The sequence below is a fragment of the Rhea pennata genome, chromosome 1 (genome assembly GCF_028389875.1).
Source record: "Rhea pennata isolate bPtePen1 chromosome 1, bPtePen1.pri, whole genome shotgun sequence".
NCBI classification, from domain to species: domain Eukaryota; kingdom Metazoa; phylum Chordata; class Aves; order Rheiformes; family Rheidae; genus Rhea; species Rhea pennata.
In genome coordinates, this window is record NC_084663.1 from 1890777 (window position 1) to 1906418 (window position 15642).

The 15642-nt window shown below is 47.0% G+C and overlaps 1 protein-coding gene across 1 annotated transcript; it reads right to left on the minus strand.

The window, feature by feature from the left end:
• Positions 1 to 182: 182 nt before the first annotated feature.
• CEP41 (centrosomal protein 41) lies at positions 183 to 13883 on the minus strand. Its single transcript, XM_062593056.1, has 11 exons — positions 13814 to 13883; positions 13370 to 13433; positions 12453 to 12500; positions 8500 to 8561; positions 7326 to 7395; positions 6688 to 6832; positions 5448 to 5599; positions 4847 to 4914; positions 3934 to 4048; positions 3511 to 3726; positions 183 to 3036 (listed from the first exon to the last, which is right to left on the minus strand). The coding sequence occupies exons 1-11, from the start codon at positions 13844 to 13846 to the stop codon at positions 2888 to 2890; spliced, it is 1122 nt and encodes a 373-aa protein (XP_062449040.1). The 5' UTR covers positions 13847 to 13883; the 3' UTR covers positions 183 to 2887.
• Positions 13884 to 15642: the final 1759 nt, after the last annotated feature.

Below are 15642 nucleotides of genomic sequence, written 5' to 3' on the forward strand. Positions count from 1 at the left end.
GCTCCGTTTCGCCCGGCCCGGCGCCGTCTGGCGGGGGCCCCCACGCAACCCAAGCTCCACGCAGCGCCCCTTCCCCTCCCTCAACCCTGGTGGAGCCAGGGCGAAGCCCACGCTGCCTCCAGCCATACGATGCCATCGACTTTTTATTAAATTAAACAATTACAAGGGCCAGGTTTATGTAACACAGAGTTCCCACCTCCCGCTGCAGCCACCACCAAGGCAGATCATCACAAAACCTCTTGATGACCCTGTCCATCAGGACGGTCAGAAGACAGGAAGGTACAGGGCCCTTTTCCTTAAGATCCTCAGTCCCGGCAGTGAAACAGCTCAGATTAGTCTGGTCCCTCTGGTTCAGAAGGTTTCCTGGAGCAGCCAGGGACTTCAACCCCTTCTCCAGCAGCTGCAAAGATCAGGACTTGGTTTCAGCCGACATCCATGACCCCTGCTCTTGTCTCCAGCTTCACCTGGATGCCTTTCGCATGCATAACGGCGCTTCCGAGCGCTCGTGGAGCCAAAACGCCGCCTCCTCACAAGCCGTCGGCGCCCTACACATTGTACAGGTCCCCGTTCCAAGCATGTAACGTTCTCCCAGCTCTCACCTTGCTTGCGAGCGTTAAGCTTCAGCTGTACGGAGCAGCTGTACGGAGCAGCTGTACCATTTCTCAGGCACAAGCCTGGACTGGTTGGCAGTGCTCAAGGTATCAACCAAACTATGGATGAGGTGCCGTTTAGTTCAACTTTTTTATTTCACAACAACATAAGAACAGAGCTGCCATACAAACCAGAAAGGGGTGGTGGACTCAGGACACCAAAATAGGCAACTGTGCGGGGTCACAGTTAGTCCCCAGCGAACGCTTGGCGTTGCTGTGAGGCTCCACCGTCAAGCTCAGCTTTCCGTGGATATCCACCTACTCGCACCACGAGGGTCACCAAAGCCCGGAGAGGCGAGCCCAGGCTGCAGGGGGAAGAACACCGCGGACAAGAACGAGGTCTCCGCGGCTCCTGCTTTGGGAGGGACCCTTTAAACGGATACTCTTAAGCGGCAATGCTGCAGTTCAGCGAAAAGGTAACCTGAAAGACCCACTGCTTCATTGACGAGAGACGCGTCTGCGAACAGAGCGGCCGGAAGCCTTACTTCTCAGAGACGGGATAAGGCCAGAATGCACTCAGAGGTGTTGACTCTTAGGCTACTGAACTGTAAACTGTCTGCAGCTTCTCTCATCTTTCTTGCCCTTTCACCAGAATTGTCTCCTACAGCAGGGTATTTGGGGGCTTGTTTAAGCTTACTTGGCTACATCAAAAGGGAGGGAAAAGCCCCAAAGCCACGCACAAAAAGCACAAAACCACGAAGCCAAAGCTGGGCTAAGCTCTGTAATACTGTAGGTAAAGGCAGGAGCGCAGGGTCTCCACACAGCCACCCCCAAAGTCGCTAACAGGCAGCACATTCCTGCTTTTTTCCACACCCTGTATCAGCTTTGTCACTTTGAGGAGTTTCAGCTGGTTTCTAGGTCAGCCAACCAACACTGATATGGTTGGAAGCACTGATTTGATGAAAGCTGTGGTGCTTGTTTTCCATGAAATCTTCAGGCCCCACTGAGCTACCACAATCATGTCCCTCCTAAGTTTCAGGGTACCTAACTGGAGAGGAAAAAAGAAAAATTTTCCTTCAGTCACCCTAACTTTAAAGACGCTTCTCCAAAAATACCAGCAAAGGCATAGCTAGGAATAATTCTCAAGCCTCTACCAGGCACGGGCACTGTGAAGCTCTCTGCTGCTCAAACAAGGAACACAATTTACCTGCAAGTATTTTACAAAGCAAAATGAAGTTCTGCCTCCTAATCTTGACTCACATTGGCCTGTATCACAGTTAGGGAAGACCGGCGGGCTACAATTAGAGTGACCGACCGTCTCCTCAATTTATTTTGCAGTTCTCTGCGATGACAATGACCAGCAGCCTGCTCTTGCAAGGAGGAAAAAGAAGCAAGCACTGGTACGCAGTTGCACCCAGGAGATCCCAGTGTACAGACAGGGTAAGAGGAGTAGGGCAGCTGATCCTACCTTAAGAGAAGTCAACTAAAATCCTTCTCTGCACATGTCAGAGCATTACTCTTGTATCCTTTAGAAACCAAACCACCACGCGGTAGCTTTCTCCATAACCACAGCGAGGAACAAAGCAGAAAAGCGTAATTAAAAGTCAAACACTCCAGAAAATGAGGAGAGGGAAAACCTAGTTATCTTCCTGTCCAACGCACTTTTAAAAATACAACACTGTTCTGCAAATTGTTCACGAGTAAAGACAACTGTCAGGTTACAGCGCTATGCTGGGCATTATTTCAAAAGAAAATCTTTATTACAAATACTTTGTTCATTAACATAATATTAAAAAAAATGATGGAACCCTCTCTCCACCATTTTGGCAATTTGTTGAATGTCCGTATCACTGCTCCTAGACACAAAGGGTTTTGTTCACCGATGATTTCTGGCCCATTTACCCTCACGTGAGTTCACATATTAGCACAGTCCACAGATTTGGTCCTAGCGCCGAAGGCGTATTTGTTACAGACACAAATTCATTAAGTCTGAACTACAAGTTTCATAGAACCATTTCTACTGGTCCCAGGCTTTACTACCAGTTCCTCCTTCCCCTAGAAACCAGTTATGTCGACACTGTCCTGACACCGCACCTAAAGGTCAGCCTGATCAAAGCGACACCACTCCTGCTCCTATGAAACATCAACCGTTCCAGCTCCCCCAGCCTTTCCCAAGCTGCCATTTTTATACCGCTGCTGCTTTTCTTTGCAGATTCCTAAAACGACAAACGGGCTGTACCGCTCACGGTTCCCAGAACCTGGGCATTCATTTATTCAGCTGAAAGAGACACCGCTGCCTATTTCCATGGCCGATTTTGGAGGCTGCTGCTGCTGAGCGAGCGGGCGGTGAGCGATCCAGCTGAGCCCGCAGCGCCGGGGAGACTGTGGTTGCTCCTCGCAGTTGTCGCCTTGGAGTCACGCCCCGAAGAACCGCGGCTAAGACGGCCTGCGGACAAAAGATTAGAAACCCAAATGCAGTTGCACATGTGACAGAGCACCTGAATGATCTGCTGATCCTCACTGGCCCTCCAGCTCTCACTGCAATATTCAGCGCCATCGCTAACTCAGTGAGGGTCTCTGGACAATCTCAGTCTAGCTGTGCTGGAGCAAAAGGCCTAAACAACTCAAAAAAAACCCTACCAGCCACCAGGAAAACCTAAAGGCACTTAAAGCTAGAGGGCAGCACACCACACATCTGCCCTCAGTAGACCCAGGATTTTGCTCTCATGTAGCTATAAGATTTAAGTCCTGTGGGATCAATGTGACACAGGTTTTGGTGTACCTTCTCCATCAGTTCAGAAACAACCCTCCTCCTCCCAATAATATCCTGGAAAGAAAGGCTACAGGAAAGCAGAGACTTGCTGCTAGGCAGTTGCTAGAGCTACAGAAAGCAATTCTAGCATTATGCAGCGAGTCTTACTGGCAGTATCTGAAGGAATTTGCTCCTCTTCTAGGTAATACTTCATCTTTTGTAGATCATCTGCAGTAAATCTCCATTTATTCTCAGCACGTGCGGGTGGCACTTTGGGAGTGGCCTTCTTTCGGGCAGATGCAGTATGAGTTGCCACCTGGCACGACACTGGGAGTGAGCCCGTGACCAGTCCCTCCGGGATCTTCTGTGCGAGGACTTTGAGGCCTGCAGACATACAGATCACATCTTATCAGTGACCACCAGCTAAGGGGGTCCAAGATGGGATCGGTGATTTTAGTGGTCACAAATGAAACACTCAACAGAGCTGACCACCAAGCTCTTTTGCTCTATCTCCAGCTCACACAACCCTTGCTCTGTTTCACACCAGGGCTACACACTCGAGATCTCAGAGTCCTGGCCATCCCCACTTACCTCCAGATAACATGAACAGGTTTTCAAAGCCCCTCTCACACATGGTTGTAGCAGCCTGGCTGGCTATCCTCTCGTCATCATCATACAAAATAATAATTTTTCCATGTGCATTTTTCTGATGGTGGAAGAGTTAAAGATCATACTTACAAATTTAAATTCATTGTTAGTATCTCTTAAAAAGAGGAAGAGACAAATAAATGGGACTGGAGGCAAAAAGCATCTCTATTTGATTTGCAGCTATCAAGCAGGAACGCCTCTCTTTCATTTGTGCATTAAAGCTGATTTCTTAGTAGCTGAAGCTTGTGAGATATTGGAAGGACCTGCTTAACCCCCACAGCCCCTAGGAGCACTCGTGCCACCACTGTTCGGAAGGCTATTTAATAACAGACAATAGCAAGAAGCACCTTCGTTGCCGTCCTCCCCTCTGCTTTGCAGCCCTCACAAGCTATCAACCTGGGAAATCACCAGCCTAATCCTAGCTAATAATCTTCTTTCCGTCCTCCACAGGAAAGGCAATCCCCACAAAGGTGCTGAGAGGAAGCCAAAGAATTTGGTCAACGCCTCCCTCAGGTCGCCCAGCAGCAGCAGAGGACAGGTGCCATGTAGTAAGGATTTGCCTTCCTGCGACAAGAGCACATTCCCCAAATCGCCCAATTCGGGCATCTCCCAGCAAAGCCAGTAGGCTTATAACCTAACAGTTCAAACCCAGCAACTAACAGCTGCAGCAGAGCCCCGCCAGGTGATCACTGCCAGCAGAAAGAATTTCCCTTTCCACCCTCCTTGAAACCCTGAGATTTTGTTGGCTAATCATTGTACTAGCCCTGGTGGTTGCCAGAGCTCTGGGTTTTTTTGGAAGCTTCCCCCATCAATCTTGCCTCAGTTCTCTTGGATTCCAGCACTTTATAAAGGATACATATTCCAGAATGCTATTGGTATACGGATTCATGGTTCTAGATAGTGTTGCAATAGGGTAAGAATGAGCTGCAGAGGAAAAAGAGAAAAAAAAATCATATTGTGGCTCAACACCAACCATCACACAATCTAAAATACAACACACACTGGCTTGTAGGAGTACAAGAGCCTTGGCAAGCCACTGAGCAAGGGATTCACATCGTTATCAGTCCCCTCTCCCCCTTCCAGGGAGAAAGGTCTGTATTGGACGCGAGCAGAGATTATCTATGAGAATAGCTTCTTGTGGAAGAAGTTTCCAAAAATTCCCTGAACTTGAAAGACCCCAATTCCCCTTCCTGCTGCATCGCTTTCCTTCGCATCCTGACCATAGTTACTGGGACTCCCTCTATGCCCTGCCTAGCTGGTTGGTGACACTGCCACCAGCAGATCTTTCATACAGAGTTTTGGTGCTGGCTATTAGCCAGAAAAGAGCGCTTCTGTTGGAGACACTGATGTCCATCTTGGGGGAAAAAAAACAAAGACACCCAGAATCCAACAAAAAGAGCTTGAACATATGAACTCAGCTGACACTGGGCTGCTGTGGGGTTCTGGCCCTGTCTTACCTCCAACAATATGGCATTGGTCGTATGCATCGCGATCTCGTACGTCCAAAAGCAGGAAGGGGCAGTCGGGATAAGGCATGTCTTTAGCCTGAGGGTCCGCTTTCTTCGGAACGTCCTTTTCTATATCTAGTTCACCAACACCACTTATAACGCTACAAGAAGAAAGAGGAGGTTATGATACAAGCTCTCACTCTGTGAACCCTTCCATACCATCATACCAGGATGCTTTTCTATGATTTTATTTTCTATTTTCCAATAGCTCTTTTATGTTCCAACACAGCAAGACACAACATAAAACAGAGCCTTTCTGTGCAGTTTTTGTCAATTTGATTCCTGTAAACTTGTTAAGTACATCAAAAGAAAATGTTTTCATTTTTATCTATATAAATAACCCCTTTTGTGGTAGAACAGAGTACAGCCTTGCTATGTGAACACACCAAATGCTTCTGGATCAGTCAAGTCCAGGTGTTTTATTCAGTGTCCCAAGTGCCTATGTTACATTATTTGAGCTGAGGGAGAATAATCCTAAAAAGTTGCCAAAGCAGAGATCTCAGTAGTCCAGGCAGAGTAAATACCTGTCAATAATCCACCAGTAGTACCCTGCAGAGGTATCCTGTTTCCCACTCCATCACTAGGATGGATACAGGATGCTGAATGGAAACCTCCAGAATAAGAACAACTCTGTGTTCTACTCAGGATACTCTCAGCGGTCGCTAAATGGATAGCTTTGGCAGATGAGCTTCAAGGCTGTCAGACTAGCACCTCAAATGTTCTGTTAACAGTTGCACAGATATAGCAAGGCAGGGCTGGGATAAAGTTTCCTGGTGTCTTCCTGGTATCTCTGACCTTGACTAGTGATATATTGGATTTGGAAATTGGACTGTCATTCTCATACACTGGATAATCCACTAAGAGCATCAGGAAGGCACATAAACTGTTCTGGTCAACTTGGTTATAACATGGATTCCTGAACACAGGGAACTGGACTGAATCCCACCAGTGTTATTTCCTTGGCAGCTATTCCAGCAATCGTCAGGTAGCAACAGTGTTCAGTCACAGCCTTGAACCAAACTAATTCAAAGGGGAGAACCTGCCAACACTCACACACACCTGTAGTCCTTCAAATGTGGGCTTTAATGAGAAAGACAAAGAAGCCACTAGTAACAATTTAAAATAACTCACAGCATAAAAACCATTACTTGTTAACATAGGAAGAAAATTCTGTATTATTATCAGGCACCTCTGCAGTGTGGATCGGTATGACTCCCCTGCTCCTGTGTTGTTTATGAACAGGAGCGGATTAAGTGGTGCCTCGCGGGGGCTTCCTTTCCCATTTGTCCCTGCTGTGAGTTCAGCATCTGCATCTGAGGCAGCAGAATCACCATCTGGGGAAGACAACAGGGTATGAAGAGTTAAAATGCTGTAGGAAAAACAAGTAAGTTTTAAGCTTCATTTCTGTTTTGGGAAGAAAGTGTGTCTCTTACAGACATCCTTAGCTTTATCCTCTTTCAGAGTGACTGAGACTCTCATAGTAAAAATAAGAAAGAACTAGATGATTTAAGAACTCAATATCTCAGTTTTAATAACTCACTAAAAATATTACAGTCCGTTTAATTCTGACATATGATATCTATTGAGTTACTGCACTACACAGCAGAAGGCCTTTCTTCTTTGAGGCATCTTATTTGCAAACCTTCCTGCTTTTATGAGCCATGCATCCCAAACTGGAACAGCTGCAGGCCAGGCTGCAGCTTAAATTATTTTTATCTTTGATTAAAAGACTTGCTGAACAGCCAGTTAAGTCTCCCAGGACACAGTTCAGAATACGACAGTGAACTACAGCTCTTTCTCTTTTGTGCTTACAATAAATATTGTTACCTTCCAGCTTCTGGATCTCCTCATTTGTCACTTCTAATGTTTCATCAGATAGAGAAGCAACCTGGATGGCCTGCACAAAACCAAACCAAACAACAATACCTTGATATGAATACGCTGGTGTCAATGATAGACAGGGATCAGCTTAAGGAAAAATGATCTTCATGCCAAAACACATTTAACTCTGTGAAACTTCTACCGCACTTCAAGGCCAAATACAGGTGTCTGTTTGAGGCCCATACTGCAGGTCTGTCTTTTTACTGAACGGAAGTTGTAGCAAAAAGAAAGACCACTCAACCTTAGAATAAAGAAAATGCAGATATACCACGTTGGCCAAGCAGAACAGCAGAACTTTTTCTAACATTTACGAAGTTCAGTCACTGGCTGCAAACAAAACATTTTCACAATGCATACTATATAGGAGAAAACTGCATATAGCTAACTGGTCTGTAACGGCAGACCTACGCTACTCATATATTACATTAGCTCATCACAATAGCAAGAGTCACAGGAGAGGATTGGTTTTAACAGTCCAATAACAGTTCCGTAAAAGTCCTCTCCTTTAGTATTTGTGAGCTCAGCCTTTCCTTTTCTTCTCTCCTTAAAGGAAACTTCTTTATTTTTCTGTTTTTATTTTCTTGAACAAGCATGTAAGCAAACAGTTCTATTTCCTAAACGTATTTTCCACTTTTAAAATATTTTGATTCATTATGCATTACCTTTTTTCTTAATTAAAAAATAGGCAGAAAGCTTTGAAGTCACAGCCTTTCTGCCTTCTGCTGTTAGGGTTTCACACTGTGACTACCTGACACAAAGCTCCACGAGATCTGACTTGAGTATTACTTTACACAGCCCTTTTCCTTTGTAAGAGGCTTGAAGATCTTAAGTGAATAATAATAATAATAATAAAAGATTGGATTTTGAAACCCTCAGAACCATTGCAAACTTCCAGTTCTAGCTACAAGTGTTTGGCTATTCTGAAAACACTGCTTTTATTCAGGGAAATCTGTAAGAGCAGGAAGCAAGGATATAAGCAGCTGCAGAAGAATCCAATTACAAAAGGACATATAGTGTCTAAGGCTACATAATTACATATAAGGCTTTAGACAAAGCAAAGATGCCATTAACAAGAGATAATGATGGCTTTGGAAACCAGAGAGAAAAGAGCCGTACGTACCAACTGGGCAAAAGTAGTGATCTTCAGTCTTTTAAACAGCTCATCTTTCTTGTACCTGTAATCTTCAGGAACAAAACAGAAGAGGACAATGTAATTTCTCACAGGCATTCCCAGTTTTTGCCAGTACCAGATGCAAGTCTTGATGCCAGCTATTTCTCATACACTCTTCCACAAAGAGGCAACATCGAGGGGCAACAAGCTTGCTTTGCAGGATCAGAACAAACCTGAAGGTTTGTGGAGAGCAGTTTCAGCTATAGAGAGATCTCACCCACATATGACTGAAATGGAGAAGGCAGATTTAGTTGCTTCCTGACCCTGGCCTGTATTCTGCTGTGCTTTCTCCTCTCTCTGGGGAAGGAAGCATTTTCACAAATTTATCACCTCCCCTGCTGTTCTTTGAGGCCCAGTACTGTTGCAAAGTCTCAGATCTAAAGATAAAACTCTGACTGCCTGAATTTTCATTTGTGCAGTTTCCAGCAGAATCAGAGCATAAGTGTATTGTATCTCAGACTATGTTTTTTCTAAACACTAAGCAGCAGCGTAATGTAAAAAGAGTACTGATTCAAGCGTTCCAGGTTTTCTTGTTTTACCTGGAAACTAAATTCTGAATCCTATGACTTGTTATCACAGCTACATAAAGAAGTGGAGAATTGACACGACTCAACAGTAGAAGAACGGCGTGGGTACGAGCCCAACGCACGCGTAATCTCCGCAGACAACCTGGACTAATTGAACCTTAAGCTTGAAGGCAGAGCTTAGACAGCAAGAAAACTGAGCGGTCTGTTGGAAGGATTGACAAAAAAACCAAACCAAAACAAAAACAAAAAACCAACCTGCAGAGCAGCGATTAATAGAGCTAAGTAGGTGGTGACAAAGATGAAGTCTAATTGTGTACTGATACTTGAGCTGGGTAAACAGCAGGAAAAGAGAAGCCTTCCAGGTAAAACAAAAGAGTATACGTAGTAGGAGAGAGAAGCTAAGACAAATATCAGCAGGAACATCTTGATACAGACTAGCCTCCCATGGGAAGTAATGGAAGCCCCATCCTTTGGAAAACTTACAACCAGAAAAAAAGAGAGCAGAGGAGAATATATTGAGGGGAAAAAGAATAATAATAAAAATAATAATAATAAAACCAATCCCACACTAGCAGGGAAATTTACGGGAGGCAAACAAAACTTTTCCAGTGCTAGGTATTGCAGTTTTAACAAAATTCAGTGTGTAGCTCTTCAAATTGTTAAAAGCCATCCTCTAATTAAGCTAAAATCTCCTTAAAAAAAATGTTTCTCTATTTTTTCCCTCCTCCCTCATCAGACCCTACCTCTAAAGCTTTTTTTTACCCTTAATATAAAGAATCCTTTGCATTTTCCTAACAATTTTAATAGCTGTTGGAAGATATTCCAAACCAGTCCCTCTCCAACTGTTCAGCTAAGAGGGCTAATACTGGAATACAAGACCTTAATCGTATTCAGCCAGTTAAGCAATTCTAAATCCTACCATCTGTTGACTGTACTGTAGCTTAAGCTAAAGAAGATTGGGAGGGAGGGGGGAGAAAAGGTGAGAGGTCTCCAATCTATATTTCTATTAAAACCACAAAAAAAATGCAACAAAATTAGCTTATAGAGACTCTCTTTAGGCAAGGAACCAGCTGAGTCTGGAGGCAGAAATCCCTTCTCAGTACAAGTGGTGATCACACACTTACAGACAAAATTCCCCCTGTGCACCATCCACAGGTGCTTCAAGCAGTAGCACAAACACTAAGAGATATTGTGAGCTTTCAGCTCTATTTTTATCCCTTCACTCTCAAATACACTTCCTGGGGAGGTAGGCTAACTAATTTTCTGTGTTCCTGGGCAAGCAGGCTCCCCCAATTCAACACTGCATCTCCTGTAACTTTTCTTTTTCAGACTACAAAGCCATACATACTTGAGGCTAGACAATCTGTATTGGAAAAAAAGAGCCCATCCAATACAACCTAGTGGTCTCACATCTCCAGCCACTCCGAAAGAACAGCAACCACTTCCTTCTATGCAGCCCATTTCACTTGCCCAATGCAAGGTCCACAGGTAATCCATGTCCAAAAGGCTAAAATTCCCTAGCCATGGGCAAAGAGAGTCCCTTAGTTCAGTCGTGTGGACAGAAAGGCAAGGGATGACAAGGCCCTATTTAATTTATAACGAAAAATGCATGCAGTGAAGCTTGAGATGAGTTGGATGTATGTAGCCACTAACAAAGCAGCACTTCCCTTGTCCCAGCCCTCACACAGCACAGCTGCGGATGGCTTCCACCTCCTTCAAACACGGATTATTTACTGCAGAACAAGCCTTTATGACCGAGATCTTTGCTTTTCCACCTGAGATCAAGTCAATCAACGCAGAGAACTGTTGCTATTAAGCCTGCCCTGGAGCAAGCCCTTCTGAATGCTCGGGTCAGCTTCCCAGCTAACGCCACAAAGCGCAGAAGCAGCACTGCCTCTGACTACAAGAGCAACACCGCGTACCTGGCTCTGTCCTGGAAGGTCCGTTAGGGTTTTCCGACATGGCGATTCGGCGAGCTGCTCTGGAGCTCTAATCACGCTGAGGTATATTCAGGGAAGTTCTTCTCTGCGCTTCAGCAACGAGCAAAGCGACATCGAAGAACAGGAAGAGACTTGGTGCCTCCGCTCAAGTCAGTCCTCCAAAGGACAAATAATCATCCTTCCAGCTATCTTATCATTTTTGATTCCACATTAGGCTTGCAGTATTAGGTCCCACTCTCTCACGTTACACAAGAGACAGAGAGTTGACTGTACTGAGTTTTTAAAGTTGTGTCCAAACAGTGTCATCTATCCATGAGAAATCAAGGCAGAGAAGTTTCTAAACTGCCAGGGAACACAAGGTGCCTATTCAGCACAAATATAATGAGAAAGTTTCTGTGGGTCTCTAGAACCAAGATTAAACAAGAGAACTCCTATATACAATGAAATTAGATTCACAGTAGAGATTTAAAACCAACTAGACCAACACAACAAGATTTTCAGTAGATAAAAAGCGATGGCGATCCAGTGTTAAGAACTGAAATCTCAGTCAATCAACAAAGGATTTGGGGAAACAAAGTAATTTCTCTTTTGATTTACCCAAAGGAGCCACAATATTTAAAAACTAGCAACAAAGGAACATTTTGCACAAAGGCAAGCACAAATACATTTACGTGACAGATAAATGATCTCCCTTACAATCTGAACATTATCATGTTAGGGAAACATAGTAAGTGGTTAGAAGAGCCAAAAACAAACATTCAAAATCCTAATCATCCTCATTATCTGTGGCGATTTCTCTTTCATATCAATAAAGGCAGCTTTTGGATTTAATAGTTTTCCTGTCTCTCCGTGAAAATAAATAAATAAATAAATAAATCATGACAGTAACTGAAAATAAAGACGTATAACGTTATTAGCAAGAATTAAGAAAAAAAAAAGGGAAGTCAGCCTTTTACTGGAAAAACAGACTGTGATAAAAGTCCTAAGAGTCCTAAGAGTGCAATCTCAGTCTTCCAGGTGAGTTTAACTCCTGGTTTCATGTTCTTAATCCATATTACTGAATGGAAACCGGGTAGGAGTCAGTTACAAAACTTGCACAAAGAAGGTTCTAGAAAAGCTCCTAGACCTGCCTGCCTCCTATCTTACTTAATGAGAAGTATTGGGAGAGACAGAGAAGTGAGGCACAAGAAAAAACAGATGATCCCCAGCAGAGAAGCAAGGTAAAAGCCTAAGTACCACAGCCCAGTACATTCATACCCTACCACCGCAAGTTTCTAATATGCCCATTCCTGTAAATGCCTGGAGGCATCGCATCCTAAGGGAGCAGAGATTCCCAAGCAAAGGAAGGGCCTGGGATTCCACCCTGTAATTCGATGCTCATTCAGTCTTGAGCAAACCACTGCAAGCTAAATTCTGCTCCTCACGAGATACTCACTTCTTTTGATCTCCTCCAACTTCTCGGTGTATTTTGTCAAACTATTACCTGTAACAAAGATCAAATATCTTGTAACAATTCTTTATTAGTGGTTTTCAAAAATATTATTGAAGAAACAAAGCAGAAAGCGTTTGTTCCAGATCCTCTTTCCCCATGACAATACAAAGCAACCTTAAATCAAAAGCAACATGATGTTCCTCCTCACCCCCTTAAGTCACCAGGAACATTCATACCTAGCAGGAGCCCAGATCTTCTGCATATACTCACAGCATATTTTGATTCCTTTACAGAAAGGACCTGCCTCAGTTTTATTTTAGGGGATTTTCAGCAAGAGGTACAAAGGTACCTGCCCCCTGCTAGTCTGAACAGCAATGCTGCTGAAGAACAGCCTCTTTGCATTCTCCCCGTCCCATTTACAAGTTCCACACCGAGTCCTCTCTAGTCACAGGTGTAAGCTGTTTTGGTGATGCTTTGCCCATCAAAGCCATGATCTTCAGAAAGCCACTGCCTAAAACTCCATATGTCACTAAGGGACCGAAATCAGGACCACGCGGTTTTAATCCGGATTCTGACACACCGCTTCAAGTGTGACTGTGGACAAACTGTGCTTTTCCCAACACTTTTGTTTGGGATACCATTGGCAAATACTACCAGACAAAATTCAACTGTCTTATCAACAAAAAGCCCAGAGCCCCCTCCAAATAATTACTGCAATTTACGTTTTTGCCAAGAGATCATTTTATACAAAGAAAGCCCACATATAGCAACTGCAAGCGTGACATCCCAGTCATGATGCCAGTTCTGCCACAGCTGCATCATCCTGCGCATCGTAAAGTAGCTCAGGGCACAGAGACAGTTAGGATGTTGAGCATAACTACGTTTGCATACATAGTTTTTATTACAATGATTTCACTTACCAGTGTCAAGGCGAGTTTTTATGTGTTGATATTTAGGATTCTGAGGGATCCTCCTGGTTAAATACTGTTTCAAAAAGGAGACAATACCATGAAGTCGATACACGGCCACGTTGTGAGTTTTAAAGGCTGAGAAACCCTTACCAAAAAAGGGAATCTAAAGGGCTCCGCAAGGCAGCCAAAAAGGGTGGTAAGAGCAGGGCCACCGCCTCAGCTGGCCCTTGCCCCCCGGCAGGGCAGAGGCCCCGGAATCCTCAGCCCCACCAGGTCGTCACGTTAAAGCCTCAAAGGCAACTTTCTCCCCCTTCCTCTCCGCACGCCTCCAACTCGCCCGCAGAGCGGCACGGCCGCCGCGAGGGCAGCCCCGGCCCGGACCCCCCCGGCATCGCAGTGCGGCCCCGGAGGCTGCTCTGCTCCCTGGAGCCCTCCCCCCGGCCCCGCGCCCACCTCCGGGTCGCCGACGCTTCTCCTCCCCGACATCTTCCCGTCAGCGGCGGCCGAGACCTCCCCGCGCCCCCTCCTCTCCCGCCTGCCCGCCCGCCGTCCGGCTCCGGCTCCTCCACCCCGCAACAACCCCCGCCCCGATTGGCCGCCCGCCTCCCCCGCGGCCAATCAGACGCCTCGTAGCGGCGGCGGCGGCTGACAGCGCTCAATGGTTGCCGCGCAACGGGGGACGCCGCCGCCGCGCGCGTCACAACGCGGCGGCGGCGGGAGGGGGTGGAGCCCCCCCTGCCCTCCCCGCAGGGGTCCGGGATGCGCATGCGCGACCCAGCCCCCGCCCACTGCTGCCCCTCGGGGGGCGGTGCGACAGAGAGACAGAACAGCCTGGGGGCAGGGCTTTGGCGCACGGGGGGCGGGGCTTGCTGAACGCGGCTTTGCTCGGGGGCGGGGCTTATTCGCTCGGGGGCGGGGCTTGAGCGGGAACGGGGCGGGGCTTAACTGGGGGAGACGCTCAGCTCCAGTCCCCGGGGCCCCTATGGGGCCAGTGTCCCTTGGAGCCCCTCGGCCCGGGCAACCGGGTCCTTGTCCCCCCTCAGCCCCCTTAGCAATGTGCTCATGAAACCCTGCAAAATCTACATGGATATATATAAATATATATAAAAATATATATATATATATATAAAAAATATATAAATATATATACGCGCAGGAACGCGTGGGAGCTTTGAGCCGCGCTGCCTCCCCGTGCTCCGTACTCACGGCCGCGTCGCGCCCGGAGGCCTCCGGCCCTGCGCTCTGCTCCCTCCGGCCCAGCGGGTTTAGAGCTACCTCATCTGCTCGCTTACTTTCAGGAGTTTTCCCCCGAAACGCGCTGCTCCCGGTTCGGCCAGGTGAGCTGTTGCTCTTCCTGGCCTTACCGAATCACCGCTCGAGGAGAAACGAGCCGAGCTCTAGCACGAGCTCGGCCTGCTCTAACCCTCTCCTCCCTCCCGGGTGCTAAAATCCCGGCTGCGGTTTTCTTCAGTCTGGAGCTGGCCACGGCCCAAGTCCCACAGCCCTGGTGCTGCTCAGACCTTCGCCGGAGACGCTGAGGACCAGGTTTGCTCCCCGTCCCATGGCGCTCCTCGCCGAGCCCGGCGGCGCGGGTTCCCCGCGGACGTGCTCCTTGCGGGGGGGGGGGGGGCGATGAGAAATCCTGTCTCCTTGAGCGACTCCGGTTAGTTCTTGCCAGAGGCAACGGGGCAGGGAACCCGGCTGTGAGCGGGAGCAAGGCTGGAAGAGAAGCAGGACCAGGTGACTTCGACCCATGGGGAGAAATCCGGGGCCGCAGCCCCCTAGAAAGCCCCGCGGAATAAAACCCTCGCAGGGACGATGCAAGGCGAGTAAACGCAGCCCGGAGGCAGGGTGGTCTGAGCCTGGAAGAGAGCACGGCGGGAGAAGGCAGCTTAGGCTGGAGATGTGGGGAGATGTGGCTTGTTCTTCCGAAGCTGGGGGGGCTCCAGCTTCTATTTGCAGGCACTAGAGCCTTTTGCAGCGATGCATATCCGTGTGAGCCCTGCAACCGCTACCGGGCTGCTGTGCCCCCTGGCCTGGCCCGTCCTGTAACGTCACCTTCGCCCGCAGCTTTCTGTTCGGTATTTTACTGTCGTACGTGTTTGTACGCGCACGTTTATTTTTCACCGTTAGTAGCACGAGGACCTTTAACTCGAGTCACCCATTGGAAGAACTGCCCTGTTCTTCCAAAGCTGAGGTGCTTTCAGTACCGTCTAAAAGAGCTGGCTTTGCACCTCTGCAACATACTCAAGCATTTTACGGGTAGTGCGGACATTTCTCAG